Source organism: Telmatherina bonti, assembly GCF_933228915.1.
Source record: "Telmatherina bonti genome assembly, chromosome: 11".
Classification (NCBI taxonomy): Eukaryota; Metazoa; Chordata; class Actinopteri; order Atheriniformes; family Telmatherinidae; genus Telmatherina; species Telmatherina bonti.
In genome coordinates this window covers 15,104,667-15,124,497 of record NC_136629.1, presented here as the reverse complement: position 1 = coordinate 15,124,497, position 19,831 = coordinate 15,104,667, and the positions used below count along the sequence as shown (strand labels likewise).

The 19,831-nt window shown below is 40.6% G+C and overlaps 1 protein-coding gene across 1 annotated transcript in view; it reads left to right on the top strand.

Annotated features, from left to right (window-relative positions):
* LOC306762113 (stromal membrane-associated protein 1-like) overlaps positions 1-19,831 on the top strand; it is a gene marked incomplete at both ends in the record, with an annotated part of 151,310 nt that overhangs the window by 14,083 nt on the left and 117,396 nt on the right. The window contains 3 exons of the mRNA XM_079248511.1: positions 4,706-4,839; positions 9,062-9,147; positions 19,283-19,358. Of these exons, the coding sequence (XP_079104637.1) occupies positions 4,706-4,839; positions 9,062-9,147; positions 19,283-19,358 (296 nt within the window). The remainder of the gene's footprint in view (positions 1-4,705; positions 4,840-9,061; positions 9,148-19,282; positions 19,359-19,831) is intronic.

Here is a 19,831-nt window from a genome sequence, read left to right as displayed (position 1 = left end):
AACCACCATTATGTATCCTAAATCCATAAATTTTAGCCCTTTGTATGTTCCAAGTCACTTCAGTGATGGTAAGCTTCATGTTTTGGACTGAGGGTGGGTGATGAATAAGGACTGCAGCCACTAACCCATTAATATGATTATACTGTCATTTCTGGGCCACCTCTTACTCATCCTCACAGAGACTGGGCTGTGTTTGGGTCATTTTGTGCTACTTTTTAGGTGATGATGTTGCATTTGGATGACAGAATTCAATGGTAAGCTCTTAAACTAAGCACATGCTTTAGGGGTATTTTTATGTAATATTTTGAGTCTGGCATGTTTGCATGATTTGGGTTTCAAAGATACATGAGCTCTGACATCCTGAGTTGCAGAATACCGTCACTGCCATCTCTATGTTTACTAGGTGTTCATATAGAAATAAACGAGCCAAATATATCTAAAAGTAGCCAAAAAAACATGAAAACACATGCAGGAATTTCCAAGAAGTTCTGGTTATGTACCTCATATGACAAAAATCTCTCATGTTCTCCACATGTCTAGACTAGGGGGTAGTAAGATGGCAGCCTTTTTCAGAAAAATAAAAACATCCAAGCCCTGCTACAACCCGAAAAAAATACATAAAGTCTCCTAAAACCCAGTGGGGAGAATATCATATGACCTGATGAGACCAAGTTGAACTTCTTGTCCACAATTTCAAAAGCAAAAAACACTTTGCATCACAAAAAGAATACATACCCATGGTAGAGCACGGTGGTGGCAGTATTATGCTGTGGAGTTTCTTCAGTCAAGTTGGATGGAAATGTGAACAGTTCCAAGTACCAGCCACAAACCTTCAGCAATAACCCCAAAACAGACATTTGACTCAATACAAGAACTGCTTCGCCAGAAGAAAATTAAAGTTTAAATGACCCAACCAGATGCCAGACCTAAACCCAGTAGAAAATCTGTGCCAAGGCCTGAAAATGGCTGTTTACAAGAGTGAGAACAGTGTGAACGCTTTTTATATCCAGAGTGACGGCCAAGTCACTTGATCCGATCTGACGTCCAGTTGTAAATGTGTCATGTAAACATCTCAACTTATTTTACTGAGAAGGGTGATTTAAACCTTTTACAGTCTAATCAGCAGGGAAAAACCAGTTTACACTTGTTTGTAGTGGTGGATGTTTCTATGCATGCCTGAAACACATTTAGGTTGGATCCCAGTAGTGAGTATCGTAAGCATATCGTCACAGCTCTAATGGAAACGTAGTTACTGTTAATTGTCATAAAAACTTCCCAACAAGCACAACGAAATGGTAAATATCATCCTGGTTTCTAAGCTGTGCCAGTTCAATCACTGCATGGGCTCTCAGTGTTGCGAAAGACTCTGGATTTAGTCTCAGAAAATCAGTCTGACTTATATCGACAAATTGTTTTGTTGGATAATTACAAACTTCTATCTCTCCTCTAAACCCACTTTTTATTATTACACTTTAGCAAGAACAGAAGTCTCGACTTTGTCTGCCTGAACATCCTTTATTTCTTCTCTTTCTGTGGATAGTATTCATGATTTTGCTTCTTTCTTCTCTGCTAGGGCTTGATGTAACGCCGTCTTGATTATTGCTGCAGAGGCTTCTGTCAAGCAAACAATACTAAATCTAACTTTTTCTCAACTTGCACACTTCTGTGTAAAAATGAGTTGAGATTAGTAGACCTGTGTGCAGTGAGTAATGGGAAATTTCTTTCTCGAACGTCTGCTTTTTGGGGATTAGGCTTACGAGTTAAAAGGTTTTGTGACCCTTGGCAGCTTTTCAAAACCAGCCGAATAAACCCAAAGCTGTTGTCATCGATGCAAAGCCTCTATAAGGATTCTTTCATGTTTTAAATGCTTTATAATCACAGTGATGTTTAATTAAAGCTATTAATCACTAATGACAATGAGAATATGCAAGCAGATACAACTTTTCTTCTTAAATCTGACACACTAAGTCTTCAGCATTTAGATTGAGGCTGAATCAGTCCAGATGGGTTGTACTTTTATTATAGAAGTGTTTGCATGTTATCTCTGCTTGTGCTAATTGTCACGAAGATAAAATAATCAAAACTATGGTAGATTTATTTTGTAATGTCCCTTTTAGATGTATTGAAGAATGTGGTCAGAACTTAGAAAATCTTGGAAATAAGTAAAATTGTAGAAACATAATTACCATGGTGAATTCATAAAAGAGGTGAAGAGTCGGTACAATGCAGAAACACTAGTTATCAAATGAAGTCGGGGTTCATATGTGTTACCACAAAACCAACCTAAATATGTTTAGGACTATGAATAAACTCTTTTCTGTTGCTGTTTTTAATTTTTTTAAATTTTATTTTGCCATTTAAAAAATAGGTTATGACTTTAAAAAAGTATATTTTGAACACCTTTAGACCCACATTGCATCAATCACTTTTGTCCTCCATTGTTAAATGTCAGAATATCCAATTTAACCAAAGGACTGCTGTGTGAAATTTCTAGCTTCATTTCCAATGCTCCTGTTGTTTATATTTTAAGAAACATACTGACCTCTGATCACCTGAAAAAATATTGTTAAAAAATGTTACTATTAAAATTGTTCAAAGGTTGTGTGTGTCAAGAGAGACATTTATTGTTTTTATGTTCAGTGTCAGCTGTTGCAAAGTTGATGTGCCAGTAATACGTGCAATAAATATTTATATTGGACAAAAACCGTGAGAGAATCGTGATCTCAATTCTAAGCAAAAAAATCGTGATTCTCATTTTATCCAGAATCGTGCAGCCCTAACCCCCCATTTCCGTCACACATGCTATTACCTTGCACTTGGTGGAAGTTCCTAAACCCATCATTAAATGTTTATACAGCTATTTCACAACTGGATTCATTTAAACCTGCGAGTCTGTGAACTCTTGGCTGCAAGTACACCATCATACTGTAAATTTACATGTTTTTTTTAGACATATACTCTGGGTGTTATAAAAAAAAAGACACTTGTCAAAATATACAGGATATTTAATTTAATACGATTTGTGGAAGTTAGTATATTTGTTTGTTACAAGAACAATAAAAATGTACCAGTAAACTTGTCTGATTGCAGTTCCACCATGAAACCATATGTGAACTCTATCAAGGAACATCGCCGTCTTCTCTGGATCAAAGCTCATTTAAAATGGTCTGATGAGTCAAATCACAGATGCTGTGTCCTCCAGACTAAAAGGGAGAGGGAGCGTCCAGCTTCTTATCAGAGGACAGTTCAAAAGCTCTGATGGTATGGGGATGCATTAGTGCCTATGGCGTGGGCAGCTCCCACATTTAATCAAATCAAACTTTATTTATGAAGCACTTTCCATACAATAAAATGTAGCACAAAGTGCATTACAGCTTTTAAAAAGCACTAATAGAATAACCCTTCACCCCCCCTCTTCATACACACCCTGCACCCATTTCCAACACCCCATCGTAATCATCACACGGACACCTGGAGTAATATGTTGCTGAGCAAAGAGGAGCCTGGTAAGGTAACGCCATCACAGGAGGCGTCTGCACCAGGAATGACCAGGGTACCAACATGGGCTCTAATCAAAAGACCAATAGGAAAGGTGTCCCTGCAGCCATGGCCAACACGACTCCAAAGAGCTTCCTGACACGAACATTGGAAAATATGCAAAAATGATAGAATACATTAAAAAGTAATACTTAATATTCAAATAGTTTGTATCAGTATACAGAGCAGGTCATGGTCCATTCATTGCAACATGTCCAGATCCTGTGGCTGTAGAACAAGCCCAGATCATCTACTTTCCATCTCCGTGCTGGACAGTTGGTATGAGGTGTTTGAACTGTTTTTATACATTTGGTTTTCTTGCATCATTTTCACTTTGGTCAGGATTTGTCCAGAGAACATTGTTCCAGAAGTCTTGTGGTTTGCTTTTAAGCAGCTTTGCAAATCTAAGCTGTGATGCCATGTGGATGTTAGTGAGACAAGGCTTTGTCGTGCTTTTCTCTAAACAAGCCATACTTGTTCCTTTTTTTAAAAAAAATCATACGAACACAGATGTCTGCATTTCCCATCCTAACTGAGGTTTTGAGAGTCTGAGATGTATCTCATTTTTAGTTTCTCATGGTCTGACCTTGGCTGAACCTGCTGGGGGATCCACTCCTGAGAAGATTGGCAGCAATCTGGAATGTTTTCCACTTATAAATAATATTTCCCCTGCACATTAAAAGACTTCAGATTGTTTGGTGATGGTCTTGTAACCTTTCCTAGATTGAAGGGCAGCAACTCACGCCTCTCTAAGATGATTGCTGGTGTCCATCTGAAGGCTCCAAACCAACTAACTAAAAAAAACCACTGTTTCCATGGAGAGCTCCTGGCTCATCCTGCTGCCTCATCATTAAGGATGTATGTAGTTTTTCACAAAGTCCTCTTGGGTTCTGGTCGAATTCCTGTTAAATCAACCTTTCTTACTGTTGGAATTTTGACTTGAGCTGTCAGGGCGAGCTCAGGTGAATTAGTGAGTTCTGCATGTCAATTTCTGCACCTTTGCAAGTTGGTTAGCTCTTGGCTTTGAATCTGGAAGGTTTCAGAAGATGCGCTTTCCTTTTTAGGTGCAAACAAACCATTTAAGATAATCTACAGTCTCACAGCAGGACCCTTTAAGCTGTTTAACTGGAAACATTTTTTCTCACTCTCCTTGTTTCACCTGTTTAAGGTCCTCGATGGGCGTCATGGAACCTCGGGGTGTTCATGTGCATCCGCTGTGCCGGCATCCACCGTAACCTGGGTGTCCACATCTCCAGGGTCAAATCTGTCAATCTGGATCAGTGGACACCAGAACAGATCCAGGTATGTTTATGCAAACAGGACCACATCTGAGAGTGTGAGCATTGAAGGAAAAACTCATTGAATTTTAATACAATAAGCAATGACGTTTTCAACCTTGCAAAGGATGGTATGACCTCAAAATCTCTGCTGTCCAAGGAAAATATGAAAAACATACCTTTTATTATTAAATAGATTTGTAAATAACAGCATTTTTTAATAAATCGATCATGAATATTCAGATAATTGGTCCCCTTCACGACTCTGAACGTACAAATGAGTCTTCACTTTAATCATTTTAATTCATTGGAGACTTCTACAAGCTTTTGAATCAAGCTGACTGACAGGAAACAAGCCCCCAACCAGAAAACTGTTAGAGGAAACAATGGAAAGGGGTCCCGTTAGGAAGCTAATGAGCAAAGAAAAAACAAGATGATTGTTTAAAATCTTGAGGAAGTACCAACTGACTGGGAAGGTTGTGAAGATGTCAGTTTGTGGGGGCGGAAAATTCAGAAAAATCAAATGAAGGAAACCGCTTCCATATCCAGAAATGTCAAATGGCACTGGTATCTAAACAGAAGAAAACATGGTTAAAGTCGCTAAAGAGAAGCTGTCATAATGAAGAAATAAGATGATGGAACTGACTGATGAATGGCATCCTGAAAGAAAACACATTTCACTCACTGTATGAGGTTGATGTCACGTAAAGGACCCGAGGAGATGGCAGCCGTCACCTCTACAGGTGAGGATGTAATTTCTTTCAGACATTTTTCTTCAGTCATCATTGAACTTTACCTCGAAGACAAATCAAATATTTTTCCTTTCATTTCATCAAGCAAGGTTCGATGTTTGATTCAGAGGTCTTTTTTTCATAATGATGCATCTTCCTACAAAACAGATCTCCTTGCATGATCCAAGGCTTTTTTCTTACCTTCGCCAAGAAGGTTATGTTTTTACCAGTGTTTGTCTGTTTGTGTACAAGATAACTCAAAAGGTTATGGTTGGATTTAAATGAAATTTTCAGGAGTTGTTGGAAATGTGAAAAGGAAGAAGTGATTTTACTTTGGTGGTGATCCGGATCACTGTTTGTATCCAGGAATTTTTTAAAGGTGTGGAGGTTTGCGCTCTCCGAGTGCTTTTCTAGTTCTCAACTTTTTCCACCAAAAGTTTTCTCTTTTTTTGGCAGCAAGAGGAGGTAAATAAACCGAGCCGGGTCGGGGAAATCCTTCCTGCATTTTCTCAGCCATGTTTGCCTTCCAAGTTTCTTCTTCACTACTTTGTATTTTCATCCTAACACGCTATTTATATGCAGGGTGTGGCTATCAGGTATGTGCTGCTGGAGGAGGGGAGTCTGGAGAAGAAGCTTACGAAATATAAGAAATGAACAACTTCAATTCGGCATGAACATTTTGATTGGTCAGAGTTTTTACAGATTTACAGGGAACTGAAGGGTCTAACTATATTTCTTATTGTTCATGATTACTAAATGTACAGACTACTATCAGGACGAGGAACCGCTTCACCCAGAGTAAAAAAAAAAAAAAGTCTTTGAGCAAGATTACTTACCACAACTTTAAATGTGAAAACAAAAACAATAAGAATACATGACCTGACATACACTCACCAGCCAGTGTATTAGGTATGTCTGGTTAACACAAATATCTATTAAGCCACTCACATAGCAGCAATACATGTAGACATGGTCAAAAGAACTTGTTGAAGTTCAAACTTGCAGATTTGAGTGACTTTAAATGTGGCATGGTCATTGGTCTGAGTATTTCAGAAACTGCTGATCTGCTGAGATTTTCCACACACAACCTCTATAGAGTTGAAAGAGAATGGTGTGAAGAAGAGAAAATATCCAGTAAACAGCATTTGTCTGGACCAGAATGTCTTGTTGGTGTCAGAGGTCAGAGGAGAATGGGCAGACTGGTTGGAGATGATAGAAAGCCAACAGGTAGTCTCACAAGCTTTGGTTTCAACCAATGTATGAACAATAGCATCACTGAACACAAAACAAAGCCAACCTTCAGATGGTCTACAGCAGCAGAAGACCACACCGGTGCCCTCCTGTCAGCTACAAACAGGAAACTGAGGCTACAATTCAGACTCACCAGAACTGGACAATAGAATGAGTAAAAATGTTGCTGGTCTGACAAGTCTCCATCGCAGCTCCACATTCAGATGGTAGACTCAAACTTTTGTGGCAAGAACATAAAAGTATGAATTCATCCTTCCTTTTAGCAACACTTCAGGCTGCTGGTGATATACTGGTTTTAGGGAGACTATCTAGGCTCACTTTGGGCCCATTAGTGCCAATGTGGCACGGTTTAAATCACTATTTTCCCTCCATGGTTGCCAGTTCTGAACCCACCAGAGCAGCTTTGGGATGTGAATCTAACAACAACTCATGATTCAATTCGATTCTGATTTTTGGGGTGACAATTTGATTCAGAATCGATTCTTGATTCAAACAGATTTTTGATTCATAATCATTAAACGTAAGCAATAAAAGGTGTTAATTTCCCAAGTAGCTTAATTCTTCTATAAGCTGGAGAGAACTAGGAAATTATTTGGGCCGATTTGATTTAAATTGTGACATGTACAAAACGCTTTTTACTTGTCATTTTTCTTAATTTCAGTTAGGAAGAAACAAAACAGCAGCCAGACCATCAATCTGCTGCTGTAATGCAAGTAAAAGTTAAAAGATTAATAAAAACAATAAAATATAAATGATTATTTTTATTTATTTGGAAAAAAAAATAATAATAAAAATATCTATTTTAAAATTGTGAAGCAAAAAAAAAAAAAAATCCTGATTTTTAACTTTTTTAGATTCGATTCCCCACCCCTACAGAGCAGCTTCGGGACATGGTGGAACGGGAGTTTCTAATCACGGATGTGCAGCTGACAAATCTGCTGCAAACATGTGGAACAAAGTCTCTTAGGAATGTTTCCAACGTCTTTTTGGATCAATAACACGATGAATTAAGGCAGTTCTGAAGGAAAAAAATGGGTCTAAGTTGGTACTAGCAGACAAATAAATAATTGTGAACAGTTGTGAACAGTAGTTCTGCAGTTGCTGGTAGTTGGGTTAGTAAACCGTTAGTGAAGTTTAACTGCCATGGAGCCAAACTTTGCCATTCTCCTTTGAAAAACCAGCATCCTGCGGAGAGCTGCTCACACTGGAAATAAAACACCTGAAGGGCCTCGTGTGATCCAAGAGTTTGGTGCTCGTAGCGAGGTGACAGGGGTCTTAACAGGCAGGCTTTGACTCCGCTGTCCGGCTCTCCATCCTGTTGAGAGTTTATGGTGGAAATGTAAAAAGAAATGCTCCGTGTCATTGCTCCATCTCACAAAGCTGCTCTCTGAGAACCATGAGACTGTTTGACCTGAATGATGAAGAAAATAGTCAGACAGGATGAAACACAGGATGATCTTTCCCTTCAGTGTTGCCATAATTCCTGTCTCTATTTGATCTGGAAATTAATTCAATGTTTTTCCATTAGAAAACGACATCTGAATGAAAATCCTGATGATTGTTTCCAAGTATTTGCCGGGGGGTAAATGGATAGAAGATAAAGAAATCAATAAGAGGATCAGATTCCAGTGTTCTCAGACACTCACTGGCCTGTTGACACGCACGTTCCCGCTTTGCAGCGCACACGTGGGTGGAATATGAAGAGCCGCCACTGTAATTAGTTTGTGCACAGCCGTGTTTTGTGGGTAACTAGCATGTCGCTCTGATTACATTCCCCACAATGCATCAGGTGTGTGTATCTGTCAAAATCGCACGAGCATGCTGGTAATTTATGTAACGATCCAGCCATTAATAGATTCAATTGGTTTTTTTTTTTTTGGTTTTTTTTTTTTTTGCTTTGCACATGTTGTATGGGAGAGGTGTGTCTTTGTGCGCTTATCCATCAGCTGAGTGTGCGCCCATCGGGTTGCGCTCTGAATATTAATCACCGTTTTTAAGTGACTAATTAATTCTGGATGGCTGATTATTCCGACTCTGTCTCTTTTACTTCTACTATCATCGGCCCATTCATCACCCTCCTCTTAATTTAGGCTTGGCACATATGGCCGGTGTGTCTTTCAGTCCGTGCGAGTGTGCATGCGTGCGTGGAGAGGAGTTAGTGGGCTCAATGAGATGAACATAAATGCAATGCATGAAAGACCCTGCTGTATGTGGCCAACCTTGTGCTAACGCTGCATTTTGCTCTCCTTCCTCCTCTCATTGCAGAGCATGGTGGACATGGGCAACACCAGAGCCAAACAGCTGTACGAAGCCCACCTACCAGAGAGCTTCAGACGACCTCAGACAGACCAGTATCCTTGTCCTGCTTCTTCTCATTCTGTTTATTTATTTACCTCAGCGTCCCCTCCTCCACAGTGGCGCACAGACCTGCTGTCTTCATTTTACACATGCATTAAAAGCTGCCATTTTCACTGATATAAAAACCTCTATGTCACCTGGTGTCACTGCAGGTGTGCAGGAGTGGCGTTGTCGCCTTGCCAACCAGTCTGTTGCTTATGTGCATATCTAAAAGCACCATATGCCACTGAATATTTGCATATGAGCTTTTAATGTTGCTTTCAGGATGCTAGACAGAGGCTTGTGTCACCTTGTTACATGTGTCAGATAAAGTAGTATAGTTTCTTTCATTTAGGTTTCTCTTTACTTTTTCCTTTCACGTGGATGCAATGTCTCTTTTCTATTCCATCATACCGTCCAGCTTGCTTTTTTTGGGGGTTTTCTATTGTTTAGAGGTGGTGCTGTCTTGACGCTTGAGGGTCTCTTTATCAGGTACGCCTGTTCAAATACTTGCTCACACAAATATTAAATCAACCAATCACATGGACACACCTCAACACCATGTAGACGTGGTCAAAACAACTTATTGAAGTTCAAACCGAGCATCAGCATGAGGGAAAAAAGGTGACTGAATGTGGCATGGTTAGTGGTCTCAGTGTTAGGAAACTGCTGATCTACAGGGATTTTCACACACAACCATCTTTAGAGTTTACAGAGAATGGTCTGAAGAAGAGAAAATATCCAGTGAGCAGCAGTTGTCTGGAAAGAATGTCTTGTTGATGTTAGAAGTCATAAGATAATGGGCAGACTGGTTGGAGATGATAGAAATGTAAAAGGAAGTACAATCAGCTTTGGTTTTTAGCCAATGTTTGCATAGATAGCATCTCTGAACAGAAAACATACCAAACCTTGAAGCAGATGATCCACAGCAGCAGAAGACTACACGGGGTGCCATTCCTGTCAGCTAAGAACAAGGAAACTAAGGCTACAATTCAGACTTACCAGAACTGGACGATAGAAGATGTTAAAATGTTGCTGGTCTGATGAGTCTCCATCGTAGCTCCTCATTCAGGTGGTAGGATCAGAATTTTGTGGAAAGAACATGAATGCAAGGATGTATTGTACCTTGTGTCACACATTTAGACTGCTGGTGGTATAATGGCGTGAGGGTTATTCTCTTGGTTCACTTTGGGCCCCTAAATACCAACGTGACATTGTTTTTTCCACCATAGACCACCTGACCATGTCCATCCCTTTATGATCACAGTGTAGCATCTTCTCATAACTACTTCCAGCAGGATGAAGCACCATGTCACAAAGCTCACATCATCTCCAACTTCCTTCAACACGACCTTCTCTGTACTCCACCGGTCTCCACAGTCACCAGATCTCAGTCCAACAGAGCAGCGCTGGGATGTGGTGGAACGGGAGATTCCCATCATGGATGTGCAGTAACTGTATGATGCTTCATGTCAACATGGAGCAGAATATCTAAAGAATGTTTCCATTATTTTATTGACTCTATGACCACAAGATTGAGGGCAGTTCTGAAAGTAAAAGGAGTTGACCCTGGTGCTAGCACAGTGGACCTGGCGAAGTGGCTGTTGAGTGTGTGTAGTCTGGTATTTCCTCAGCTGTGGTTCCAAATGTGCAAATCTGAGACTACACAGTGACCTGGAAACCCTTGTTTCCCAGATTGTACAGAGAATCATCAGAAAACAACTTACAGCTACAGGAGATACACATTTCCTTATTCTATGAAGTCATTTTAAAGTCCAGCTGAAATATTTCACAATGAATTATGAATGGATTGATGAAGATCTGATCATCAGAGACGTTTCGGTCTTTAATGGAAAACAAAGCGAGGAAGTACTGCTCTGTTTCCCGAGTAATGGACCAGCAGTGTCGCCTGCAACGCGTCATAGACTGTATATAAAGAGATGGACGGAGCCTCCGTGACGTCACCCGTAGGTTTCTGAAGAGCTGAATTGAAGCTCGGTGGGCGGTTCCTTCCATCGCCATGTTGGCAGCGTCATGCGTTTCGTCTCTCCCGGAAAAATACAAATATGGGCAAAGAGGTGGAGCTGAGAGGGGGGGCTGTGAGCGTCATCACGGATGATGCTAAGAGCTAACCAAGCTAACCCCGAGATAACGGGAGCTAGCCAGCTAACGGAGGTAAGCGGGCTAAAGCTAAGTCACGTTGTTAACCGGCTAAAAATGCGGTTGTTCTACGTTCTTCTGACTTACAATGGGAGATCGGTACCTGTCAGTCAAAAGGACACGCCCCTTAATTTTACGAACTTCGAGATTAAATTACTTTAAAATGGGCGAGTTAGAAAAAAATTCACTCCCCCCACAGTTGTCATGAAGGTAAACCTGACCTACTAAACCGAAAATGGATTTATGTACCAGGCTGTAAACATGTTTATTTCTGCCGTGAAGTTGGTCTTTTTAACATGGGAGTCTATGAGGATTTGCTCTGTTTTGGAGCCAGCCCCTAGTGGATGAAGGGGGAACTGCAGTTTTATGGACTTCCACATAGGCTTCACTTTTAACTGCCGGAGGTTGCCGCTTGGTCATCACACATGCTGGCGACACACATGTAGACACCTACAGCTTTTTGTAGAATCATACAATCTTGGCCCAGTGGTCTCCTCCATGCAGCAGTCTTTTTGTTACAGTTTGAGATGCATGTGCTGCTTAAATGCTGTAAAACACCGGTGTACACCCCAGCCTGTTTATTACGGAATCTCAAGTCAGGAAGTACCAAACTGATTCCTGCAACAGAGGGAACTCTTTTCACTTTCACTGTATCGTTTTACTTTTCTGTTTCAGAGTCGAAAGTTTCTGCTCTCATCAGGTTCAAAGCTTTACAGAAATCCACATTTCAACATCCACGGCATAAAACTTGTCACAAAAGCTTTAACCTACAACAGTTCCTCTCTAATTGGAAATTTGATCCGCTGTAGGACTTATGAAAGCTGAAAGAAGCAAAAAGGTTTTTTATTCATTAAACTACTTTAAAGACGCATTATGTAACTTTCTGACATTAAAACTCGGCGTCCCGCACTTGTTCAGCGACACAGTGACATCTATCATGAGCATTTGTAGAGACGCCGCTACACCTGGGACGCTACATGATGTTGCACTAGAGTTTCTCTTCGCGGTATAATAAAGAACTGGCTGTTTTAAACACACAATGTGTCTGATTCAGCAAAGAAACGCAAGAAGATTAAAAGAGAGAAAGGGACGAAACAAGAGTCACGGTAAGATTAGCTTTTGCTGGCTAGAGAGACCCAACAGGTCAGGTAGGATAGCTAGCCGTCGATGAGGGGCGCTTGACAGGAAAAATGGCAACAGTTCTGTAGTGTGTCTTTGAAGCTGTTTTTATGTACATATGCAAGCAGTTTACTTTACTGCAGGACTGAAATGAGTTCAAGACAGTTGTAGATGCTGCAAACGCCATTTATGTTTGTACTGGTCATGACTGAGAAATGGATTCTAACATACAGAGCAGGTTAAGCCAGTTTATCCCCCAGTGACTGTTTTTCTGGGCTCACCTTGGGGAAATCACGGTGTCATTTCCATTTTCAAAGCTCCATTTAATCGACACACTCACAATCATTTCCAGCACTGGATAACATCCTCGCCACGTTAGCATCATTCCACACATTTACTCAGACACCTCCAGCAGTGTCTGTACACGACGGTAAACCGGCGCCTTCCAGTTTGCCCTTTTACACCATACAAGAGAAGACAGCTGTGCGGTAAACACAGCGGCATATGTTCCCATTTCCACCAGCAGACCGAAATAAATAATCTCAGCGTTTGAAATGCTGCTCTAATATCCTATCTTGTATCTGGCAGGCCCATTTGTGCGGGTGGTCATCATTCTTCACTCTTTTGAAGTCCATTAGTCGTTGTGACAGCAGCGCCGCTGGCTGAACGCAGCAGATAACAGAGCCGGGATTAGAAGAGCTGCCGCCTTAATGTGTGTTTCTATGTGTACTTGCTTGCTTCGGCTCACACACATCGTTTTGGGACTCATATCTGCTGTGCTTATGTATATAAATGACAAAATAGAGTTTGATATACCTGCCATATTTAGTTAAGATGCAACTCCAACAACAGTGTGTGTGTGTGTGTGTTCATTAATGCTTTAAGACTCATAAATATGCACACACGTTTGCTGTCTATGTACAAATCCAGAGGTTGCTCGTTAAGTAATATGACTGCTGTTAACCTGGAAGAAACTTGGAGCCTGTGTAAGTTCATCAGGATGAAGTGTGTGTCTGTGCTGATTGTGTGTGTACTCATGGTAGCACAAATCGTGGAAAAATAACATAAATAAATAAAGCTGCAGCCAAACAAATAAAACCGAAGGAGTATATACAGTATAGAAATAGTGCTTTTTTAGCTGTTGCTGCCCCTTCTTCTCATTTAAATCAATATAAACTATTGATTACACACATTAATCCACATTGATCCATCAGCTGTAATACTGTCATACTCATTACACAATTGCTTATCAATTGTTAAACATAAATATCTAATGAGCCAATCATATGGTAGCAACTCAGAGATTTTTCTGAAGTTTGAACTGAGCATCTGAAAGAGGAGGAAATGGGATTACAGTGACTTTAAATTAAGAATGGTTGTTAGTCTGAGTATTTCAGAAACTGCTGATCTACTGGGATTTTCACACACAAGCATCTCTAGATGTTACAGAGAATGGTCTGAAAAAGAGAAAATATCCAGTGTGCAGCCGTTGTCTGGACCAGAACGTCTTGCTGATGTTAGAGGAGAATGGACAGACTGGTTGGAGATGATAGAAAGGCAACAGGAAGTCCAATAAGCTTTGATTTCAACCAGTGTATGCAGAATAGCATGAGCTGAAGAAGAAGAAAATATTCACTGAGCAGCAGTTGACCAAAATGTCCAACTGGACATGCTGGACTTGTCCAACCTTGAAGCTTCTAAAAAATTCTCTCTCCGTAGTAGATGTGTCTGAAGTGGACCATCACACAGTGGAAAACTGTGTTGTGTTTTCATTAATCAGTATTGTAAATAGTTAAAATTAAAAAAGTTAATCTATGCTGTGTGAAAAACACATGACATCCATGGCTACTACCAGCAACAAGTCCAAAAGCCAGGCTTGGATGGTGGAGGCTCGTGCCAGATGTGATGGGAAAGCTCATGCAGTGTATTTATCTCAGGTCATTGTGCGCTGCCTTCAAGACATTTCGTCCAGGGACATTTTTCAGTGAGACTGCAAAACAAAGTTCTGAATATGTTGTAAGGCCATGACTGAGGAGGAAGAAGTACTGTCAAGATTAATCCGATCATTTTCTGCTCTTCTGCATAAGGCCACAAGTTTGTGTCTTCATCGTCTTTGTGGTAAAAAGCCTGGAGGAAAGTCAAGTGTTCATGGCATCCTGGGGAAACGACTGACTGTCTTCCCTTTGGGGATAAACTTCCATGTTTGCAAGTAGACTTCCTCTTCTGGGTTGAGGAATTGACCACACTGCGGAAAGACAAGGGGCTCTAAACCTAAACGATAAAAGATGATCTGGATTCTACTGGACCTGCTGACTGAGTAGCTTCATGGTTGAATAATTGGGAAAACTTTCTCTCTTCCTGCTGGTGTAACAACTCTGCAGCCATAACACATGTTCTTTTGTTGATACTTGACATGATGCTGCTGAATTATACAGTGTGAAGGAGATTACATTTTTTCATCGAAGCTAGACGGCTCTGTCTGAACCCGGTATGACTCATGTCAAAGGTCAGCCATGATCCCAAATATCACTCTGTTGGCCCGTTTGGTGAATTTACCGTTCTTTCATCAGTGTGGCATTTGTCTTCATTCAACACTTCCTTGTGGTCTTGTGTCATTTGGCCCACATTTATCCTCTGTAGTCCTTGGCACCATGTTGGGTTGCTCCCTGTATGCTCTACTGTTTCTAGTCAACTGTAATAAATAAGCTCCGTGTTTGAGATGCAGCTCCAGCAGGGGCCTCTTCCATTCTGTCTTGCAGCTCCGCTTCAATCTTTTGAGGTCTATTACCCGATCCGACAGAGGCATCGCTGCTGAAATGAGGAGATAAGACTGCTGGGATTAGCGCTGATGTTGAGGCTTGTTGTGATGGTGATGTTATTTGCAGGAGTCAGGGATGAGAGTGTGTGCATGCCCACATCCGTTATGGTTCTCTGACAATGGGTGGTATCTAAATGAAAACAGTGGGTGGATTATAACTATTTTACAAGGATTGACTGTCAGGAATGATTCAATCCATCACTCTTTGATGGATTGTCACTGTACTGCTGTCTTTCATGAAGGTTCATAAATGTGAAGAGAAGCACCAGACATTTTTTGCAGTTCTGTTCTATTTAGCTGAGACTACATTAACTGGAGACTATATAAGATACACCTTATGGGTTGGACTTTTTCCATAAGGACTGCCATAATTTTTGGAAACATTCCTCAGAGTTTTTGCTCCATGTTGACATGAAGCATCACGCAGTTGTTGCACATCAATAATGAGAATCTCCCGTTCCACCAAATCCCAAAACTGCTCTGTTGGACTGAGATCTGGTGACTGTGGAGACCATTGGAGGACAGTGAACTCATCGTCATGTTGAAGAAAGCAGGCGAAGATGATGTGAGCTTTGTGACATCGTGCATCATCCTGCTAGAAGTTTCCATTAGAAAATGCTACACTGTTCATAAAGGGATGGACATGGTCACCAACAATACTCAGACTGTTAGTAAGTAAATGAATTTTATTTATAGAGCATTCGTCACAGAACAGACTCACCCTGTGGTTTATAGAACAAAAAATACATTAAAATACATCAGACATAATATATCCTGATGCAAAGCAGGATGAATCCCTGCTTTTAAGTTGTTTCCTCCTAATTCTGACCCTACCATCTGAATATAGACCTGAAATGGGGTCTAAAACTTTGCAATTTTTGCTAAAAATATCCCCTACAAATCTGATTAGATCAGCAGTTTTTGAAATATTCAGACATAGTCATCTGGTACCATTGTCACTTAAATCACTCAAATCACTTTTCTTATAACAAAATACTTATGTGATGTTTTTCAAGGGTCTCAACATGCTTTATAGTAAATCCATTATTTATTTATGCTGTTTATTCCTAGACATTCGCTTACTGGTGTTGTAAACACTGGAAGGTGTTGTCCTAGGACATAATGATAGACTGACCGCAATGTGGTGAAACTTAAAGCATCAGACACTAAACACTGTTCCATGGAAAAACTTGCAAACTGCAATTGTTGGTTGTTGAAACATAGAAATATCGCTTTTACTTTGCAAAAAAAAGTAATGGAAATGCACTAATGACTTGTCTGTGCAAAAACTGGCTTTTTTTTTCCACATCTATTCCTAAAGGCTACCACAATGCTCCCAACACACGACAACTGTTCATGGCGTTTAACTCTCTTCTATCTTTACCACCTGTTCCGTCACACACTCTGTTGAATGCAGAAATGTTTGCTTCCAACTTCTCTGAAAGGGTTGCTACTATCAGTAACCGATTCTCTCAGCCTGACTAACGCAACCTTCCCCAACTAGCAAGTGGTGCCTCACTTTGCTCTTTCCATCCTCTAAATGAGGATGAAGTCTTTAAACTTTCAGTCAACTCAAAGCCATGACCTTGTCCTCTTGAGCCTGTTCCCACTGGCATCCTGCAGAGTATTACAATCTGCAGTAACCCTTATTATCAACTCCTCTCTTCAATCCAGTGTCTTTCCCTCTGTCTTGAAGCAAGCTCGGGTTACCCCACTGCTGAAGAAACCCACACTCAACCCAGCACAGACTGAGAACGACTGGCCAGTCTCACTACTGCCATTCATGCCAAAACTACTAGAGTGTGCTGTTTTCAGTAAGGTCTCACAGTTCCTCCATGAAAACAACCTGTTTCATCCATTTGTAGGTCTGCTCTATTATGGTAAAAATTATAATCACGATTATTTTGAATGAAATTGAGATCTTGATTATTTAACACAATTATCCATTATCTTTAACAACATGAATTTATTAACGTTAAACCGTGGCTTTTAAACAATGTCTTTAGGATTCCACACTTTTTAGAAAACAAATAACATGAAGCTTTATCTTGACCAACAAAGTGCAAATACTGAAGTAAACTGAATAGATAAATATAAACTATGTTGTAGTGAACTTCCACAACCTGTTGCAATTATTCTACATCACTACTTATTCTACATTCTACAAGACTGGCTTGTGTCTGTGAGTAGTTCAGGACGGGGAGGGTCTCCTGCTGCTCGATCGTGACATCTTGTTACATCCTCCATGAGAAGCAAGAACTATTTTCTTGTTCTTGAGGCACTGAGAAGAAAATGACATAATTTTGTTCTCGTGAAGGAGTTTGAAGACAGTTATCGACACATCAGGCTGGCAGAACTTTTTTCTTGCGGGGCTCCAAGAAGTATCATGTGATTAGTCAGACATCTGAGGTGGGCGTTGTAATCATGAAAAAGAATGAAATGGGAAGTTGTCGCTTCCGCGTTTTTGCTGTTGCAGGTAAAACGGATTGTTTTGATGAAACAGCTGATCAAGGTGGTGAGAAGGTATGAACAATTTTCCAATAAGTGGCATTAAAACACTCGGACCCAGCCGCGTGCACAACCCACCTTGCCGTGGACGAAGTTGCTTGTTTAATATGAAACTAGAAAAGCACTCGGAGAGCGGGCACATTTGCCAAGCACAATGTTAAAGAATCATTTAAAAATCCTTGAATCCAAACGGTGATATGGATCAGCACCAAAATTAAATCAGTTCTTCTTTACATTTCCAACAACTCCTGAAAATTTCATGAAAATCCGTCCATAACTTTTTGGTTTATTGTGAACACAAACAAACAAACAAATAAACGCCGATAAAAACATAATCTTCTTGGCAGAGGTAATAACTGGGTTTCTTGCACATTAAAGCAGACATCGCCACGCGCAGTGAGCCCTCCCTGCTGCAGACGTGCTTCTCGTGGAGGATAAATGGACCTGACAAAAAATAATTATTTTCTTGTTCTTGCAGCGTCGAGAACAAGAACTCAGTTCTCGTTGAGTATGTAACTGCAGAACAATACGTGCCTTCAAGTCAGCTGCCAAAGCACCAAAAAAGTCTCCAATAACTCCAGTAAAAGTCTGCTCTCCTGTCACTTACCAATTCTTAATGGCTTGCTGGATCCACTGGGCAATTCTTAATTCTTACTACTGCTGGACCTGTCAGCTGTCTTAGATATGGTCAACCACCAGATTATCTTCTCCATTCTCTCAGAACTTGGCATCTCCGGATCTTTGCTCTCGTTGTCCCCATCCTACCTTACAGGAAGATCCTTCAGAGTATCCTGGTGAGGGGGAGTAATCAGATTGCATGGGTTGAAAACAAGGTGCTTCAGGGCTCGGCGCTTGGCCCCCATCTCTTTTCACTGTACACCACCTCGCTCAGTGCAGTTCTCATAGTTTCTCCAACCACTGCTATGCAGATGGCACAACTGTATTGCAAATGATGAGCTAAATGGGTAGCGACATGAGAAATTTACTTTGCCACTATAGCTGCAAACATGCTTTGGAGTACCATTGATTGACAGGTTTCCAATATCTGCCTTAACTTTAGCCCACCTCCCTCTATTAGCTTTGTTTCTGTTAGCACTGGGTTAGCTTGGTTAGCTCTAAGCTACAGGCAGCTCGGAGTTTGATGGGTGTCAGTCATCCACCCCCATGACATGTGACGCTGCCTAAATGGCAACAGTCAGAACCACCCACTGAGGTCCAATTCAGCTCTTCAGAAGCCTACGGGTGACATCACAGAGGCTCCCTCCTTCTTTTACATATAGTCTGTGGATGAAACTGAATAAGCTGGAGGACACGATAGTTGGATGTCTCTTGTAGACTAGTTTTATACTGATTACGACAAAGAAAGAAAAGAAAAAGTGGATCAAGATAACAAAATATAGTATTTCATATGGTCAAAAACTTGTTTCTGGTCAGTTCTGCAATCAAGACTGTTGCTGTTGTAAGTTTTTATTTTCTTTTAGTTGAGAACTAGAGTACATTAATGTTTATACCATACTGAGTTGAGTCCTTAACTTGACCTTCAGAGCAGTGGAGGTCTTCATCCGGGATAAGTATGAAAGGAAGAAGTATTATGACAAGGAGGCCCTGGCTGCAGTTTCAGTGAGTATCAACAACACTTCTTGTACTTTACATTTTGTCAGTTCATGTTATTGTTAAAGCTGGTTGGAGGCCGTTTCATGTGACTTGTGTCAGTGGTAGCTTGTTGGCTTATTGAGGCCAGAATGTGCCTAAAACATAAATTGTTGTGATGCAGAACGACAGCTTTTCTGTCCCTTTTAGCTTTCATGTTGCCTTTTTTGTTCAAAACCTACAAGCAACCAAAGAACCTGCAGATTTTGGATCACATACAAGTGATTATCCATCACATGCTTTTTGCTGAGAAACTGGAAATGGATGGTGAAAGGCTTTAGATAATTCATTTCAAAGTGTGTGTGTGTGTGTTAACAGTTGAAATTTAGTGTCTGGCACAGGACTTTTGACTGAGTTTCAGTGCTGACTTTTTCTTTCAGCTGCCCCTGTTGATCTTTACTATCTTTGTTTTTCACACGTTGGACCCATAAAATGAAAACTTT